The following is a 15,338-nucleotide window of genomic DNA, read 5'->3' as shown; positions in this document are numbered from 1 at the left end:
CGGGGAAAGAAATTCAAAGAGACTCAGAAGGTTGCCAGAGACTCCATGCCTCAGTACACAGGGCCAGGGCTGTGATCCTAAGCCTGGGTTATCACCATGCTCTATACTACACCGATTTCATGACAACTTTCCAAAAGTCAATTAATTTACTCAAACTACAGGTGACTGACAATTATTTTCCAATGATGTTTAAAAACTAACCAATTCTTCATGGCTTGATCCCATTCTGGCAGACATTCTGTCTAATTGGGTTATTTCTGGCTTCAACATGGCCTTTTTCTACAAGACATCATTTTGGTGTCTTTTAGGTGCTACTAATTTGCTGAAAGTATGAACACTGTCACTTTCTTTCTACCCTGCAATATTGTAAAGGAAAAAAAAATCTTTGGCATCTCTGTTCAGTATTTCTACAGGATTAAAAAGCACTGAAGTGCAGTTAAGATGACTATTTTTCAAATATTATAGATCTTCAAAATAAGCATAGAGTCATTTCTGTTGGAAAACTGGTATTTGAGGAAGATATTTGGAAAACCTTAGATGAAATGAGGTTTAAGGTGAATATAACACCATCACATTTTGTAAATTTGACATTCTGGATTTCTAGAAGAAAAAATACAGAAAATTTTTGTATCAAGGAAGATATACATTTTAGACTCCCAAACCTTTAAAGATATTGTTCCCATTTTATCTACACACAGGGGCATAGGATCAGGGTTCTGTTATTTTCTAGACTCTGAAGTTGTATAAAAAGACCCACATACTTTAAAGCACATTCATGAATGAATATTTACTGAAGAGCTTTCACATGAAGCTCTAAGGATAGAGCGCAGTGCCAGGCTAGGGTATATAAAAAGAAGTGTGGATGTGGTGACCAGAAAACTTAGATTTTTCTAGGATGGCTATACTTGGAAGTACTCTCTATTAGTCACCGGAAGGTTCTAGAAATACGTTAGTATCCAAACTCCATCTCCAAACTGCTTGCCTCTTATACTTAAAAGTGCAAAAATATCCTGCAACAGTGCAGGTGTTTGGATGTTTTGGTTAGGAATATGTATTTCCCAGAAAGTATTAAACATGCTTCCTGTGCTTGTAACCCTCAGAAAAAAGGAAAAGTTTAACCAAGATTCTTGAGCTGTGATCAGCGTTTATCAACAAGCATTTCGCTTTAACGGGAAACCCGGTTCCTTCGCTGGGGGATCAGATAGCACCATGAGTGGCGCAGTTACAGATTGCCCTGCGGTCCATCACAACTCTTCATGTACAAAGACTCGCCACTGTTCCGTGTGTTCCCAACGGTCAGTCCTGGAACCCTAGTTGGTTAACCTACAGAAAGGGAGTCCAGGAGAGAGATGTGGAGCAGGAATAGAGGACAGCCAGGACCTAAGTGTGACCCTGGGGTACCAGGGAAAGGTGGGAGGTCTGAACGGCTGGCAATGAGTGCCTCTGCACAGTGCTGCAGCTACCCCAGGTGCATCCCACCCTCAGGCGTGCCCTGGACGATGGAGATGAAAGAAGGGATGAAGTCTCTCAACAAAGGTTTGCTCATCACTGAAGCTGAGGGACCTACAGCGTTTGGGCACTGAGAGGCTAAGCTCTTGGTCTTCCTCTCCAGGTTCCTGCTGGTGGTCGGAGCAGCAGTGCAGGGCCGGTCCTAGGCATTCCCATGGAATGTAGTCCCATCACAGCACTTCTCATACGCACCTCTCTAACCCAAACCACCACTGCTGTTCCGTGAACTACCACAAGAGCTTCCTACGTGGCCTTCTGCTCCTCATTTGGCTCTGCTACGATGTGTGTGTGTGACTGCAGCCAGAAAGATCTCCATGCTTTTTTTTTTTTAATAAAGATTGGCACCTGAGCGAACAACTGTTGCCAAGCCAATCTCCTTTTCTTTTTTTCTGCTTTTTCTCCCCAAATCCCCCAAGTACATAGTTGTATATTTTAGTTGGGGCCTTTTTCTTTTTTTTTGGTGAGGAAGATTGGTCCTGAGCTAACATCTGTTGCCAATCTTCCCCCTTTTTTTTCTCCCTTAAGACCCAGTACATAGCTGTATATCCTAGCTATAAGTCATTCTAGCTCTTCTATGGGGGATGCCACCACAGCACGGCTTGCTGAGCAGTGTGTAGGCTGTGCCCAGGATCTGAACCGGTGAGCCCTGGGCTGCTGAAGCAGAGAGCATGAACTTCACCACTCGGCCATGGGGCCGGCTCCCAGAATGATCTTTAAAGTTTAAATAGGATCATATCGTTTCCCTGATTAAAGTTAGCATTGGATTCCTGCTGGCCTCGGGATGACACCCATCTCTGTGCATGCTGGGGCCCCAAGGCCCTGTCTGTTTCCCTGACTGTGCTCTTCTCGTCCTCCCACCAGGTCTTGTGCAGGTCCAGGAAAGAATGCCCTGCACGAGTCTTCAAGGGAAAATTCTCTCTGAACAACAAAATTTCTATTTATCTGCTCGTAAATGGGAGGAGTAAACAATAATCTAGGAACCTACGGGGTGATATCTACTGTCCTTTATTAAAAACAGTCTAAACTTAATTATTACATGATATGGTTCTCTACCATCTAAAGAAACATTACAGAGCTTAAAACATGAAACAGAGAACATCAATGATAAGAAAAGAACATCCATACCTGTTTAGGGATCTGACCGAAGTTATTAATGAACCCTATGGTGGCTGTTTCCTTTAGTGGGTCATTTATGTTGTAGATATCTACTTGACCCTCATAAAAAAGATGATGGAAGACATTTACAGCTTCTACTGCAGCAGGGCCTTGCTGTTTATAGCCAAAGATTAAGTCAATCCACTCATGCAGATGGGCACTCACGTAATCACATTCCAAAGCCTGTAATGTCAAAACACAGGCTCAGTCACTGGTTGACATTTATGACTTGCTCAGAAAGTAAAAGAATTGGCCAGTGGCCAACAGGAACTAAAATAACTAAAACCCATAAAAACAGTATTAGTAACTTGAACAAACAGGTGATACGTTGCTCAAGGCCTACTCTTCGTATTGTCGTCACTGGCCCAGTGAAATCCAAGTTCACCTGCAAAGGGCACTCCCATTACCTCGCGGTGGACTCGGATGAATTCTCGTGGGTCCCCCTTGGCCCAGGGTGGAAGGATAACATCTCCAAGCTTGGTGCCATTTTGTTTACAGCCTGTGCAAGTGGATACATTAAAACAAATGAAAAAGTGAGCTAAATAGTAGCTTCATATGAAAGTACCAGAGAAATAGTGGGTTAGATTCATTACCAGAACTATGAAATTTTACCACCAGAAAGGACCCTCAGAGATCATCTGATCTGGCATTTCTCTAAGACTGCTCCTTAGAGCATTCCCTCAGAGAGAGTTGTCAAATGTTAGCCAAACTGAGGGGCCCTCACGGTCAAATGACTTCAGGAAATGCTGAGTTATGAAGAATGAAACACGTCTCTTCCAGCAAGACTCCTAAGGGGCACTGTTCTTCTCTAGGACGGGTATCAGACACGACGTTTCTGAAATTTAACTGACCACAGGACTCCTTAGTGAAACACTTCATGTGGCTACTGTTTAGAGTTCTGGAAAAAATGCTCAAATTCAATCCCCTTAAGACGGCTCATTTGAAGGGCCATTAATTTCCCTAAACTCTTCTTTTGTTTAGGCTTTTCTAGAACGCTTAAAGCTTGGTGAGTCATCAGCAGTTACCCAGGACTGAATTTCTTGTCTTAATGTTTTGACAAAATTTTGCCGTTCACATAGGGGAGGTTGTTGAAAGAATACCTCAAATTGAAAGATATTTTCTATTTGAATTCTCTCTCTGCTTAAGAGGAAATGAAAGTATCACAGTCTACTAGAGATATTTGTAATGCATGTGGTTTCACGTATTTCTGATTCTTAAATCTTGAGAGAGCTCTGTAGAACTAACAGGTATTTTGCTGTAAGGATTCTCACTAAAAAAAGAAAATCCGAAACATAACTTTTTGCTATTAGTATATCGTTTAACAGAAAAACACATTTGGAAAGAGTATGGGGCCACCCGGCAGAAACGAAAACATGCAGTTGGGATAATGCATTCCAAGAGGTGTTCATGCCCCGTCAACTGGCATTTTAAATCACAGCCAGAGAGTCTCAAAAATACTAAAGAAACTCTTTGCTATGAAACCTATCCACAACAAAACACATTAAATGGGACTGGCATCTAAGAAGACAGGTTTTTTTTCTTCTCTTTTTCTGAAACAACATCAAAAAGTTCGCTTTAGCTTACATAGTTTTCTTAGGTACAAATCAGAGGATCATTGTAAAAATGACTCCAAAAACAATAATGCTGACTCACCAGCTTAACAGCAGTCGGTTAGATAAATAGTAGCATCACCAATTTTCATAGGGAAGTGCAGTCGTCCAAATTTTAGAACACAAAGGCGCTTCCAAGTGAGCACCAATAAAAATATTTCCTTTAGAAACAATCCTATTTTCATCATTGTTATTTGATGGCTTATTTACAATGTAATATTAAGTGAGAGACACAAAAATCAGTTTATTGTTTAAAGGAATGTCTTGACTTGGTTGGAAAAATTACCATGACTTAAGAAAACAATAAAACAATCAAGTTTTTACAAACCCTCCCCTGCTTCACACCCTCACTCTAGTCCCCTTGAAATGCCCTCTTGACACCTAATATTTTTTTTTAAGGTAAGCTTTTGGGTGAGGAAGATTGGCCCTGAGCTAACACCTGTTGCCAATCTTCCTCTCTCCATTTTTTCCTCCCCAAAGCCTCAGTGCATAGCAGTTTTTCCTAGTTGCAAGTCATTCTAGTTTTTCTATGTGGGATGCCACCACAGCATGGCTTGATGAGCAGTGCATAGGTCCGCTGATGTGGAGTGTGCAAACTTAACCATTCCCTAATTTTTTGATAATAGGAAGCAAGTAATAATCACCAGGCTATACAGGTTTAACCTGCTTTTCAAAATTTTGCTCATAATTCCTAAAAAACTGTGTGATATATTTTATCAGCACTATCTACAATTTTAAAATGTCATTTAAAGGGAAGGGTTTGTAGAAAACTCTGGTCAAATTCTGCTACTCTGCAGCTCCCCTCCATGTACATCCAAGGGTGTGAGGTCAAGAAGACCAGGGATGGGGGCCCGGTGGTGCAGTGGTTAAATTTGCATGCTCCTCTTCGGCAGCCTGGTGCTTGCAGGTTCGGATCCTGGGTGCGGACCTAGCACCACTCGTCAGGCCATGCTGTGACAGCATCCCACATAAAATAGAGAAAGCTTGGCAATAGATGTTAGCTCAGGGCCAATCTTCCTCACAAAAAAGAAAAAAAGAAAAAAAAGAAGACCAGGGGTGAAGGTACTCATCCCAGAACTAGGGAAAAAAGCTAAGTTCTCTTTCTTTTAAATCATTTACTTTCTTTTCTGGGTGGAGAGCCAAACAGCGTTTTGTTTTGTTTTTTTTTTCTTTTTATTGAGGCAAAATTCACATACCATAAAATTAACCATTTTCAAGAGAACAATTCAGTGGCATTTAGTACATTCACAATGTTGTGCAACTACCACCTCTATCTAGTCCCAAAACATTTAATCACCCCAAAAAGAAACCTTGTATCTGTTAAGCAGTTGCTCCCCATTCCTCTCACCCCTCCACTCCTTGTAACCACCAATCTGCGTTCTGTGTGTATGGATTTACCTGTTCTCGATATTCCATAGAAATGGAATCATACATCATGTGACTTCTGTGTCTGGCTTCTTTCACTTAGTGTAATGTTTTTGATGTTCTTCTACATTGTAGCATTTATCAGTACTTCTATGGCTGAGAAACATTCCATTTTATGTACATCCCACAATTTGTTTATCTACTGATAGACAGGTGGGCTGTTTCTACCATTTGGCTATTGTAAATAATGCTGCTACGAATGTACGAGTACACACACCTGTTCGATCCGTGTTTTCAGTTCTTTTGGACATAGATCTCAAAGTGGAATTGCAGGCTCATGTGTTAATTCTCTCTTTTAACTTTTTTTTTTTTTTAAAGATTTTATTTTTTTCCTTTTTCTCCCCAAAGCCCCCCGGTACATAGTTGTATATTCTTTGTTGTGGGTCCTTCTAGTTGCGGCATGTGGGACGCTGCCTCAGCGTGGCTTGATGAGCAGTGTCATGTCCGCGCCCAGGATTCGAACCAACGAAACACTGGGCCGCCTGCAGTGGAGCGGGCGAACTTAACCACTCGGCCACGGGGCCAGCCCCCTCTCTTTTAACTTTTTGAGGACCCCCTAAACCGCCTCCTGCAGCAGCTGACCCGTTTACAGTCCCATCAGCAAGGCACGAGGGTTGTGAATTTCTCCACATCCTTGCCAGTCTTTGTTATTTTCTGTTTGTGTGAGTTTTTTTCATTATTGCCATCTCAGTGGGTGTGAATTGGTACCTCACTGTGGTTTTGATTTGCATTTCCCTAATTACTAATGATACTGAGCATCTTTTCATCTGCTTATTGGCCATCTGCACAATTCCTTTGGAGAAATGTATATTCAGGTCCTTTCATTTTTCACTTGGGTTGTTTACCTTTTTGTTGTTGAGCAGTAAGAGTTCTCTGTAGTCTGGATACTAGACCTTTATAAGATGCACTCATGCATGGCTTAACAGTGGAGATATGTTCTGAGAAATTCGTCATCAGGTGATTTTGTCACTGTCTGAACATCATAGAGTGCACTTACACAAACTTAGATGGTATAGCCTACTACACACCTAGGCTACATGGTACAGCCCATTGCTCCTAGCCTTAAATCTGTACAGCATGTTACTGTACTAAATGCTATAGGCAACTGTAACACAATGCTAAGTATTTGTGTATCTAAACACAGACAAAGAAGTATGGTATAAAAGATAAAAATGGCACACCCGTATAGGGCTCTTAGCATGAATGGAGCTCGCAGGACTGGAAGTTGCTCTGGGTGAGTCAGTGAGTGCGCGGTGAGTGCACATGAAGGCCTAGGACATTCCTGCACACTACTGTAGACTTTATAAACACTGGACACTTAGGCTACACTAAATTTATAAAAAAATTTTTCTTTCTTCAATAATAAATTAAACTTAGCTTACTGTAACCTTACAAATTTTTGATTTTTTAAACTTTTTGTCTCTTTTGTAATAATACTTAGCTTAAACACAAACACATTGTACAAAAATATTTTCTTTCTTTATATCCTTATTCTATAAGCTTTTCTCTATTTTTAAAATTTTAACATTTTTTTACTTTTTAAAGTTTTTTATTAAAACTAAGCCACACACACACACATTAGCCTAGGCCTACACAGGGTCAGCGTCATCAATATCAGTCTTCCACTTCTACATCTTGTCCCACTGGAAGGTCTTCAGGGGCAGTAACACGCATGGAGCTGTCATCTCCCATGATAACAATGCCTTCTTCTGGAACATCTCCTGAAGGACCTGCCTGAGGCTCTTCCTGAGGAGGGGTCACTCTTTAGAAATATGTCCATGGTGGTTTGCTTGGTTTGTTTCTTTTCTTCATCATAGATTTGCTTGTAAGCAGATAATGCACCATGAACATTCCTCTCTATTAATGAAAACCTTTGGTATTGGGGTCCATGTTTTCCAACTTTTTAAGGAACTTGTTGAGGTCTACAAAAGCTTCTGAAAACCCTTCACTGTGAATTTTTTTTTTTTTTTTTTTTACTTCTCCTGCAGTTCCCTTTTCTTCTGTCTCTTTTTCAGCTATGTGTTCTTGTTCCAGTTTCAACAACTCCCCGTCAGTCAATCACTCAGGAACCGCCTCTAGGAGCTCCTCAGTGTCATCCTCATTCACATATAGGTTAAAGTTGTCTGCATCTCAACCACAGCCTTGCTGATTTTTGCCACCTCCTCACCCTTGGCAAATCCTTTGAAGTCATGGACAAACCTCTTGAGTGTCTACTTCCAGATGCACTAGGCGATAGGAATTTTTCAGCTCCATTATAATTTTATGGGACTACCATTGTACACGTGGTCTGTCACTGAGCAAATCGTCGTCATGCAGCACATGACTGTATCTCATTTGCAAATATTTTCTCCCATTCTGTACGTTTTCTTTTCACTTTCTTCATAATGCCCTTGGATGCAGAATTTTTAAATTCTGATTGAGTGCAATTTATATTTTTTTGTTTTTGTTGCTTGTGCTTTAGATATTCTATCTAAGAATCCACTGTCAAATACAACATTATGAAGATTTTACCCAGAATTTCTTCTAAGTATTATGGCTTAAGCTCTTTTATGCAAATAGTGTTTTTTAAAGTGTGTGATTTCATGAAGAGAAGATGATTTGTTATGAAGGTGAGCATGAGAAAAATACATAACCCTTCTTTTATTTACTTATTTATTAAAAGTGAATCCTTTGGCTGGGTTTGTAAGTGGTCTGGCAAGAACATTTTTGCAACATAGATTATTCTAACGGATCCAGTGTTTCTGAAGGTTGAGGGTCCCTCTTTCCTTCTGCACCTCTCCATATTTGTCTCTTTGAAAGTGATATCGCCAGGGAAGAGAGTAGCATTCTCCAAAGGTAAATTTAAGTGAAAAAAAATGAAACACTAACGTGCATCCATATTAAAATGCTGGAATACACCTGTTTTTCCCTGTTCACCATCTATCCTAGTCCTTTGAGGAACCATTCACTCCCTCCAGTTCTAAGTCATAGAACTTGGTGTTGTCAGCTGCTCAAAGGTGAGCTCCAGGCCGGATGAGAGGTAATGAGACTCAATTTCAGGACTTTTACTGGGGCTCTCGAGAGTGTTATTTTTCCCAGTGGACTTGGAGCTATAACTTCACAAGGTTAAAACTGCTGATGGACAATTAAGTAAAAATTGTTTTTAAAAAGTTAAAGAAAAATCACTCAAATGTATTAGATATGAATATTTCCCTGAATTTTCTGTTGATGAAACTTTCTGAGGTAGTATAGTAATGATTTATAAGTTGAACTCTTAAATACAGCATAAAACAGGGGATATGAAAAAAATGGGAACACAGAACAATATTTGGCAGCATTATTCTAAAGTGGAAACAATGGAATTTTGATATGTTTTAAAAGAAATAGCCAGAAACATAGATCAGCAAACTGTGTTCCAAGAAAGTGGAGCCAAAGTCAAATCTCCTTCGTGTAACTGTTAGACAATATACACGGAGCAGAGTGCTGATGATTTTCTCCTTTGATAAATGTTGCTTTGGTCCTGCTTTTCTAGAAAAAAAAGACCCTAACAGGTAAAGAAGAGGGATTTACCAAGCTATTCTGAAATTCTAATTTTAAGACATATTAGCATACAAGCCGAGAATGCCTCAAAACTAAAACAATACATGAAAAATTTGGATACACCACTCTTGGCTATTAATGGGCTTCAACTGTAATAATCTTCAAATAAATTTTCACCTCGCCTTCGTTTTCACTGAAATAACATTCTGACCATTAGATGTAATCTTTGGCAATTATAAATGTTTCGCAAACTCTAGGTTTGAGAGAGATATTTTGGGGTATAAATCTATTTTTCTTTTTATATTTAATCACACAAACCCAATCATAGTAAATAACAGCAGCTGAAACCAGAAGGACATCTTGTCAGTGTCTGCTGCAGACAATCTTCAGAAAAGTGACTTGCTTCTGTGCGTCTTTCCCTGCCTAACGTTGCTAAGACAGTGCCACAGTTCTACGTACCTAGATCAAAATTGTTGGAATTGAACAGGAATTCTGGTAAGTAAAAAAATTCTGGGATAAGTTCTTTTACGTCTGCCATGTTGTGCTTTGACGCTGAATACCAGGCCTCGCGCACACTGTGAAACATCCGGTCAGCCAGGTCAAAGTGGCCTCCCTGTGGGCAGAATGAGAAGGCACCTCTCTGTTAGAGAACCACCCCACCTCGCAGCTTCTCTCAAGCTCAAGGGCTGGAAAACCCCACATACATATGTTTGGTGACATTTCAATTTCCCATCATCCTATGTCAAATACACATAATTTTAAATAATTACAAAAAGAAAATTAATCTAATTCTCTTTGGGGTACTCCCTACAAAGGGTGCTCAGTGTATCTGTCTTGCAATCGAAGTGAAATCCAAATATAAAGACTTTAAAAAGTCATTAAAAAAACACTAGTTTTTAGAGAGGGCGCGAGACTATAATGAGATAGGAGTTCTTCCATAGTTTGATGAAGCTCTCCTAAAAAGAGATTCTAATGTAGTCATCTATAGTTGGAAATGTTTGACTAATTTTATAAATTAACATGACACTCAAGTTCTCATACCAACGAGAACTACGTGGAGAACTAGGAAGGTGATCAAAAGTTATAGATTAATAAAACAAATTCAAACAGCAAAGGGATTTCTTTTGCTTACAGAGCCTCACAGATACACTACCCTCTTCTTCAGTCAAACTCCCTGTGCTGTGTTTTAAGTGCAAACAGTATGTTCGTCTTCATGATGAAGCTCACTGTGGGAAAATGCCAAAGTCCACACAAAGGCCGCCAACGCCTGCCACAATCTGGCCTCTGTTACCTCTCTGACCGCACCCCCTGTGACCTTCCCCTGCACTTACTCTGCTCCAGACACAGTGGCTTCCTGGCTGTTCCTCAAACACCTCAGGCACATGCCTAACTTAGGGCCCTTGCACGGGCTGCTCCCTCTGCCTGGAACACACTTTCTCCAGATATCGGCCGAGCACGGCCCTCCTCTCCTTCAGGTTTTTGTGCAGAAATCACCTTTGCAAGGAGACCCACTCTGACCACTCTATTTAAAACTGCATCCTGCACCTCCCATCCCGACACTTCCCACCCTCTTTCCCTGCTCTCTATTTTTTTGATAGCTTTTATCACACTCTAAAGCACTTTACAATATACTTAATTATTATGTGTGTCTGTCTCCTTCAACTAAAATATATAAGCTCCACAAGGCAGGGCTTTCGTCTTTATTCACTGATATCCTCCAAGCATCTAGTACAGTGCCTGGCATACAGTAGGTATTCCAAAAATATTTGCTGAATAAACGAAAGAGAATGTAGAGAAAAGCAATTATAATAAAGAAGACAGCAAATGAGTTAGGCTCTATTACTCTTTTTTGAATGTTTGTTGAATTCAACCAGTTAAGGCTGGAAAGCATATGCCATTTGCTTATTTGACCCAAGGACCCTGGCACCTGTTTATTGTAAACAAATTCTAACTTTATTCATAAATTTTGGTCCAGTGAAATTCTACTTTAATTATGTTTGAATACTTTTGTGACTAAAACGTCACAGGGTTTCTTGTAAGGCAAGATAACAACATTAAAAAAAAAACCCCAACAATTTTAAATAGGAAGGCAGCTTCAATAAAATGGAAAAATTCTAAATTTAGAGTTTTACCTGTAGTCTCAAGAATATTTGTGTGAAAGGCTCCATCCTTACTAGGTATGAAGCCACAATCATTGCAGATGAGTAGTGGGTGCCATAGTGGTAGGCAGGAGTTTCTCCTGTTCAAGAAAATTAAAGCACAATCGAAAACAAAAGAGTAAATACAAAAACTAAAATTGATGTTAATTAATAGGCTTGAAAATGCCAAAGTATGTGACAACTGTGACACTAAATGCAGTTAGTACTGGCATTTGTAGCATGAAAATTTTACAACGACCCAGCTACCCCTCACTTACATGTTTGGCAGTGATCCAAAGTAAGTATAATTCAATGCGTTTCCCCCCAAAAGTAGTACATGTGGCAATTCATGTTTTGAGGCTTATTGTAACAGATATCACTTAACAGCAAACCATCTTCCACTAAAGCAGGATATTGATGTATAGCTGCGTTTTATTAGGTTCTGGCTTTGCGATGATCCATATCTCTAAACTGTCTATGAATATTATGCAATTTTTATTATATATACTCTCCTTGGCAGGGAAAATAAAAAGAGTCCACACAGGGAATATTGTTAGGCTTAGTTTTTTTTCCCTTTATTTGTTTTGCCTGTTTGAGGGGGATACATGAGAAACGTTAAACATAATAAATAATAAGTAAACTGTATAATGTTTTAGAAGGTAATTATGACTATTTTTTTTTAATGCAAAAGGGTGCTTAAAAAAAATTAAAAGAAAGTCAATAAGGGAAAGTGTAGTTTCTGGCCTAAACACAGTTAGAGATAAAGGCAGGTTACGATGGGAAATTTCTGCCCTATACGAAGCAGACATACTAAGTTTTCTGCCAGTACCTGACAAGCTACCTACATAAAGCCTTCTCAGCATGGCCATCGGTTGGCATGCAAAACCTGATTTTTCTACTCTGAGAGTTGTATATATACGTGCATATATAACATATATAGATGTAATGATACATAAGCAATTTGGGGAAAGACAAATTGTGGATGTCAGACCACTAAACGATGACTTACTGTTGAAACTTAGGTACAAAGTCCAATGACAAGAAAAGTTACTTACCATTAGGATCTTCCCAGTCTTTATACCGCTTCTTATATTGAGCTAATCGTTCATCTGTCTGTGCTCCCATTGGCTTAGCCAGGTTTCTAAATGTCTTGGGATTAGTAAGATCTACCTCCTAAAATACAAAATAAGACCCAATTCCAAGTTACTATACACCCTCTATTCTCACCAGTGTAGATACAGTGGCTATAGCAGACAATGATGATTTACACACATGCTGGTAAATGTGAGGTCACACTGGCAGAAGTGGACCCCACAACAATGCTATCTATGTACCTACTGCTTATCCGTACTTTACCGACAGCATGTGGCAGTTTGTTAATTGATTCAGTTTGAAGACAACGGCTTTGGAAACAACGTGTTCACAGAGGAAGGCATTCAGGATCTAGGTCTGGAGATGAGGAATAAGAGGGAAAGTCCTTCCCAGTCTTGGCAAGGACACAGCAGGACACTGTGGACACAAAAGCTTCCATTCATCTGTATCCTCCAACACCCACATAACTCTGGAGGATCAAATCTCTCCCTGTTGTTTTCCCTTCCTCTCCTGTTTGCCTCCAACTTCACTTCTGAGCATCTTCTTCTTAGAGGTGATCGGAAAGTGAAATAAACTAGAGCACTCAGTGATTTGTTCATCTCTAAAAGACAACACCATACCAGATCAAGTGACTTCCAAATGAGATGGAATCCTTCAGTCCACCAGAGATTATTTTAAAAGCTCATCTCTAGCTGACCTAAATCACATATTTAAAAGGAAACCAAAATTTACCTCCTGAGGGTTTTAAAAGTAGAAATTTGAAATATGTACCCGTGGGATACTTAATTTTTGTCCTTTTTACAGGACATCCTGACCAACCAATTTTGCTAAACTTGTATTTTAAAGGTTTTGGGTGGGAGAAACTGATCCACGTTTATGAATGTAAGTCAAGTTAGTACATTTGTCCTCTCAAAATCTATATGCAAAATAACTCATTTATACTTTTTTGGTTAAATTCAGCAAACATTAAAGTGTATACTAAGTACCAGGCTTTGTTCTAGAGATGGGGAACTGAGAGATACATAAGACAGTCTTTGTGCTCAAGGATCTCAGAGTTGAGTAGGGTCAGACAAAAATCATGACTACAATATGCTGTAAAAGAAAAGCACCACGATGCAGCCACAAGGCAGTGTGGGAACAGAGGAAGAAGAAAGAGGAGAGAGAGGACAGACGGTGCCCCAGAGGTGACACTTGAGTGTGTCCTGCAGATGAATTTGTAAGCGGGAGAGAAGATGTGCATGGCACTGGGGAGAATTCCAGATGGGGAGGGCAGCTGAAAGGCACGAGAGGCAATGGGGAGCCCAAAAGAGCAGTCCTGGGAGCTCAGGAGGGACATAGACGGAGGAGCTACTTTGTAAAGGGCACCGTGCTGACGCTTTTAAACTCCTAAATCGTGATGATGATTCACCGAATAACTTTAACCAGAGGATGACTCAGTTAGATTTGTGTTTCTGCAGTGGAGGACATAGTGAAGGAAGGCAAGACCAGAGCAGGAAGTCTGTTAGGAGGCTACGGCAACAATCCAGTGAGAGATCTGCTGACATGGCATCCTGGCAATGCAGATGGAGACAAAAGAAGAGACTAGAAAGACATTTAAAGGCAGACACGCCTTGGCCACTGGGTAGACATGGGCAGTAGGAAAATGAGTGTAATTTCCAGCCTGTAACAGCGCCACTTCCTGAGCTGAGGAATTGTGAGTGAGGGTCAGAAGTGCATTAGGGGAGTGAGGGAGAGAACTGAAGGTTCAGGAGTGGGACCTGGGAGGTTCCTATGAGACAGAGACTCAAGTGCAGATTGATACAGCTCTCCATTCCCTTCTCACAAAAGTGCATTCTTTGTGGGCTTCATGTCTCTTTAAAATCTACATTTTCTTGTGAATTTCTCTGATTGACTGAAAGGAAAAGTACTTTCATTTTATCAGTCTTTACTACTGACCTCTTCTTCTCCTTCTATTAATTTAATGCATATGTAGGTATACATATTGATACACAGATCCACACATTGAATGCACTCACATACGTCTGTGTATATAAGGCAGATTTCATTCCTTCTTTAAACTAAAGTTCTCTGAGGACAGAAGCTTTCTCTTTCATTCTAATACGTTGATGTATAAAACTTCTGGAAAAACAAATAGACTTGATTCTAGTGAATGAGAAGGCCTAATGAGTTTTCAAATGGTTAATCTTTCTTTTTTCGGTTTATTCAGGCCTAAGCTTCCCTTATTTTTCCTGGTACTGGTTTATTTCAGAACTAATCAGGCCTCTATGAGCTAGCAGGCAAAAGAAGACAGGAAGGAGAACATTTATATGCATCCGTTTTGGTTCTGATTTTGAACCCTAAGTCAGGTACATGTTGAATTGCTGGAACTGCTCTCCCAAGGCTTCTCGGAATGACAAAAAATTCCTCCTATGTGACAGGAGCATTTTGCAGAAGAGTCCCTTCACTTTCTTCTAGCAAACAATTCAAACAATAGAGCTAACCAGATTTTACTGATTGAATGTGGGATGTGAGGAAAAAAAGAAAAGTTGAGGATACTTCTAAAGCTTTTGGCCTTAGTAACTGAATAAACGGTTGTCTAATTGCAGGTGCCACTTACTGAGACGGAGAACCTGGAACAGAAGCAGGTTTGGTTGGGGAAAAACAGGAATTTGGTTTTGGTCACGCTGAATTTGAGGTGTATTAAATATTCAAGTGCAGCCGGCGCATAGGCAGTTGGTTATACAAGTACGGACCTCCAAGGAGAAAGATTTGGGTTGTAGATATAAATTTGGGAGTCCCTGGCACTTTGAAGGTAAATTGAAACCACAAAACAATTCTAAGTACAAAGAAAGATTTTGACATCCAGCAGTGGATACAATTAATTAGCACTTAAAGAATCCAAATAGGTATT

General features: G+C 40.0%; 1 protein-coding gene across 13 annotated transcripts in view; it reads right to left on the bottom strand.

Annotated features, from left to right (window-relative positions):
* Window positions 1-15,338, bottom strand: part of WDFY3 (WD repeat and FYVE domain containing 3) — a 251,234-nt gene that overhangs the window by 20,929 nt on the left and 214,967 nt on the right. For all 13 annotated transcript variants that reach the window (XM_044766258.2, XM_044766252.2, XM_070505447.1 and 10 more), the window contains 5 exons: window positions 12,412-12,529; window positions 11,351-11,457; window positions 9,678-9,831; window positions 3,072-3,163; window positions 2,635-2,847 (listed from right to left, as the gene is read on the bottom strand). In XM_044766258.2, coding sequence (XP_044622193.1) covers window positions 2,635-2,847; window positions 3,072-3,163; window positions 9,678-9,831; window positions 11,351-11,457; window positions 12,412-12,529 — 684 coding nt within the window. The remainder of the gene's footprint in view (window positions 1-2,634; window positions 2,848-3,071; window positions 3,164-9,677; window positions 9,832-11,350; window positions 11,458-12,411; window positions 12,530-15,338) is intronic.

The sequence above is a fragment of the Equus asinus genome, chromosome 3, assembly GCF_041296235.1.
Source record: "Equus asinus isolate D_3611 breed Donkey chromosome 3, EquAss-T2T_v2, whole genome shotgun sequence".
NCBI classification, from domain to species: domain Eukaryota; kingdom Metazoa; phylum Chordata; class Mammalia; order Perissodactyla; family Equidae; genus Equus; species Equus asinus.
This window is presented reverse-complemented; position numbering and strand designations above follow the sequence as displayed.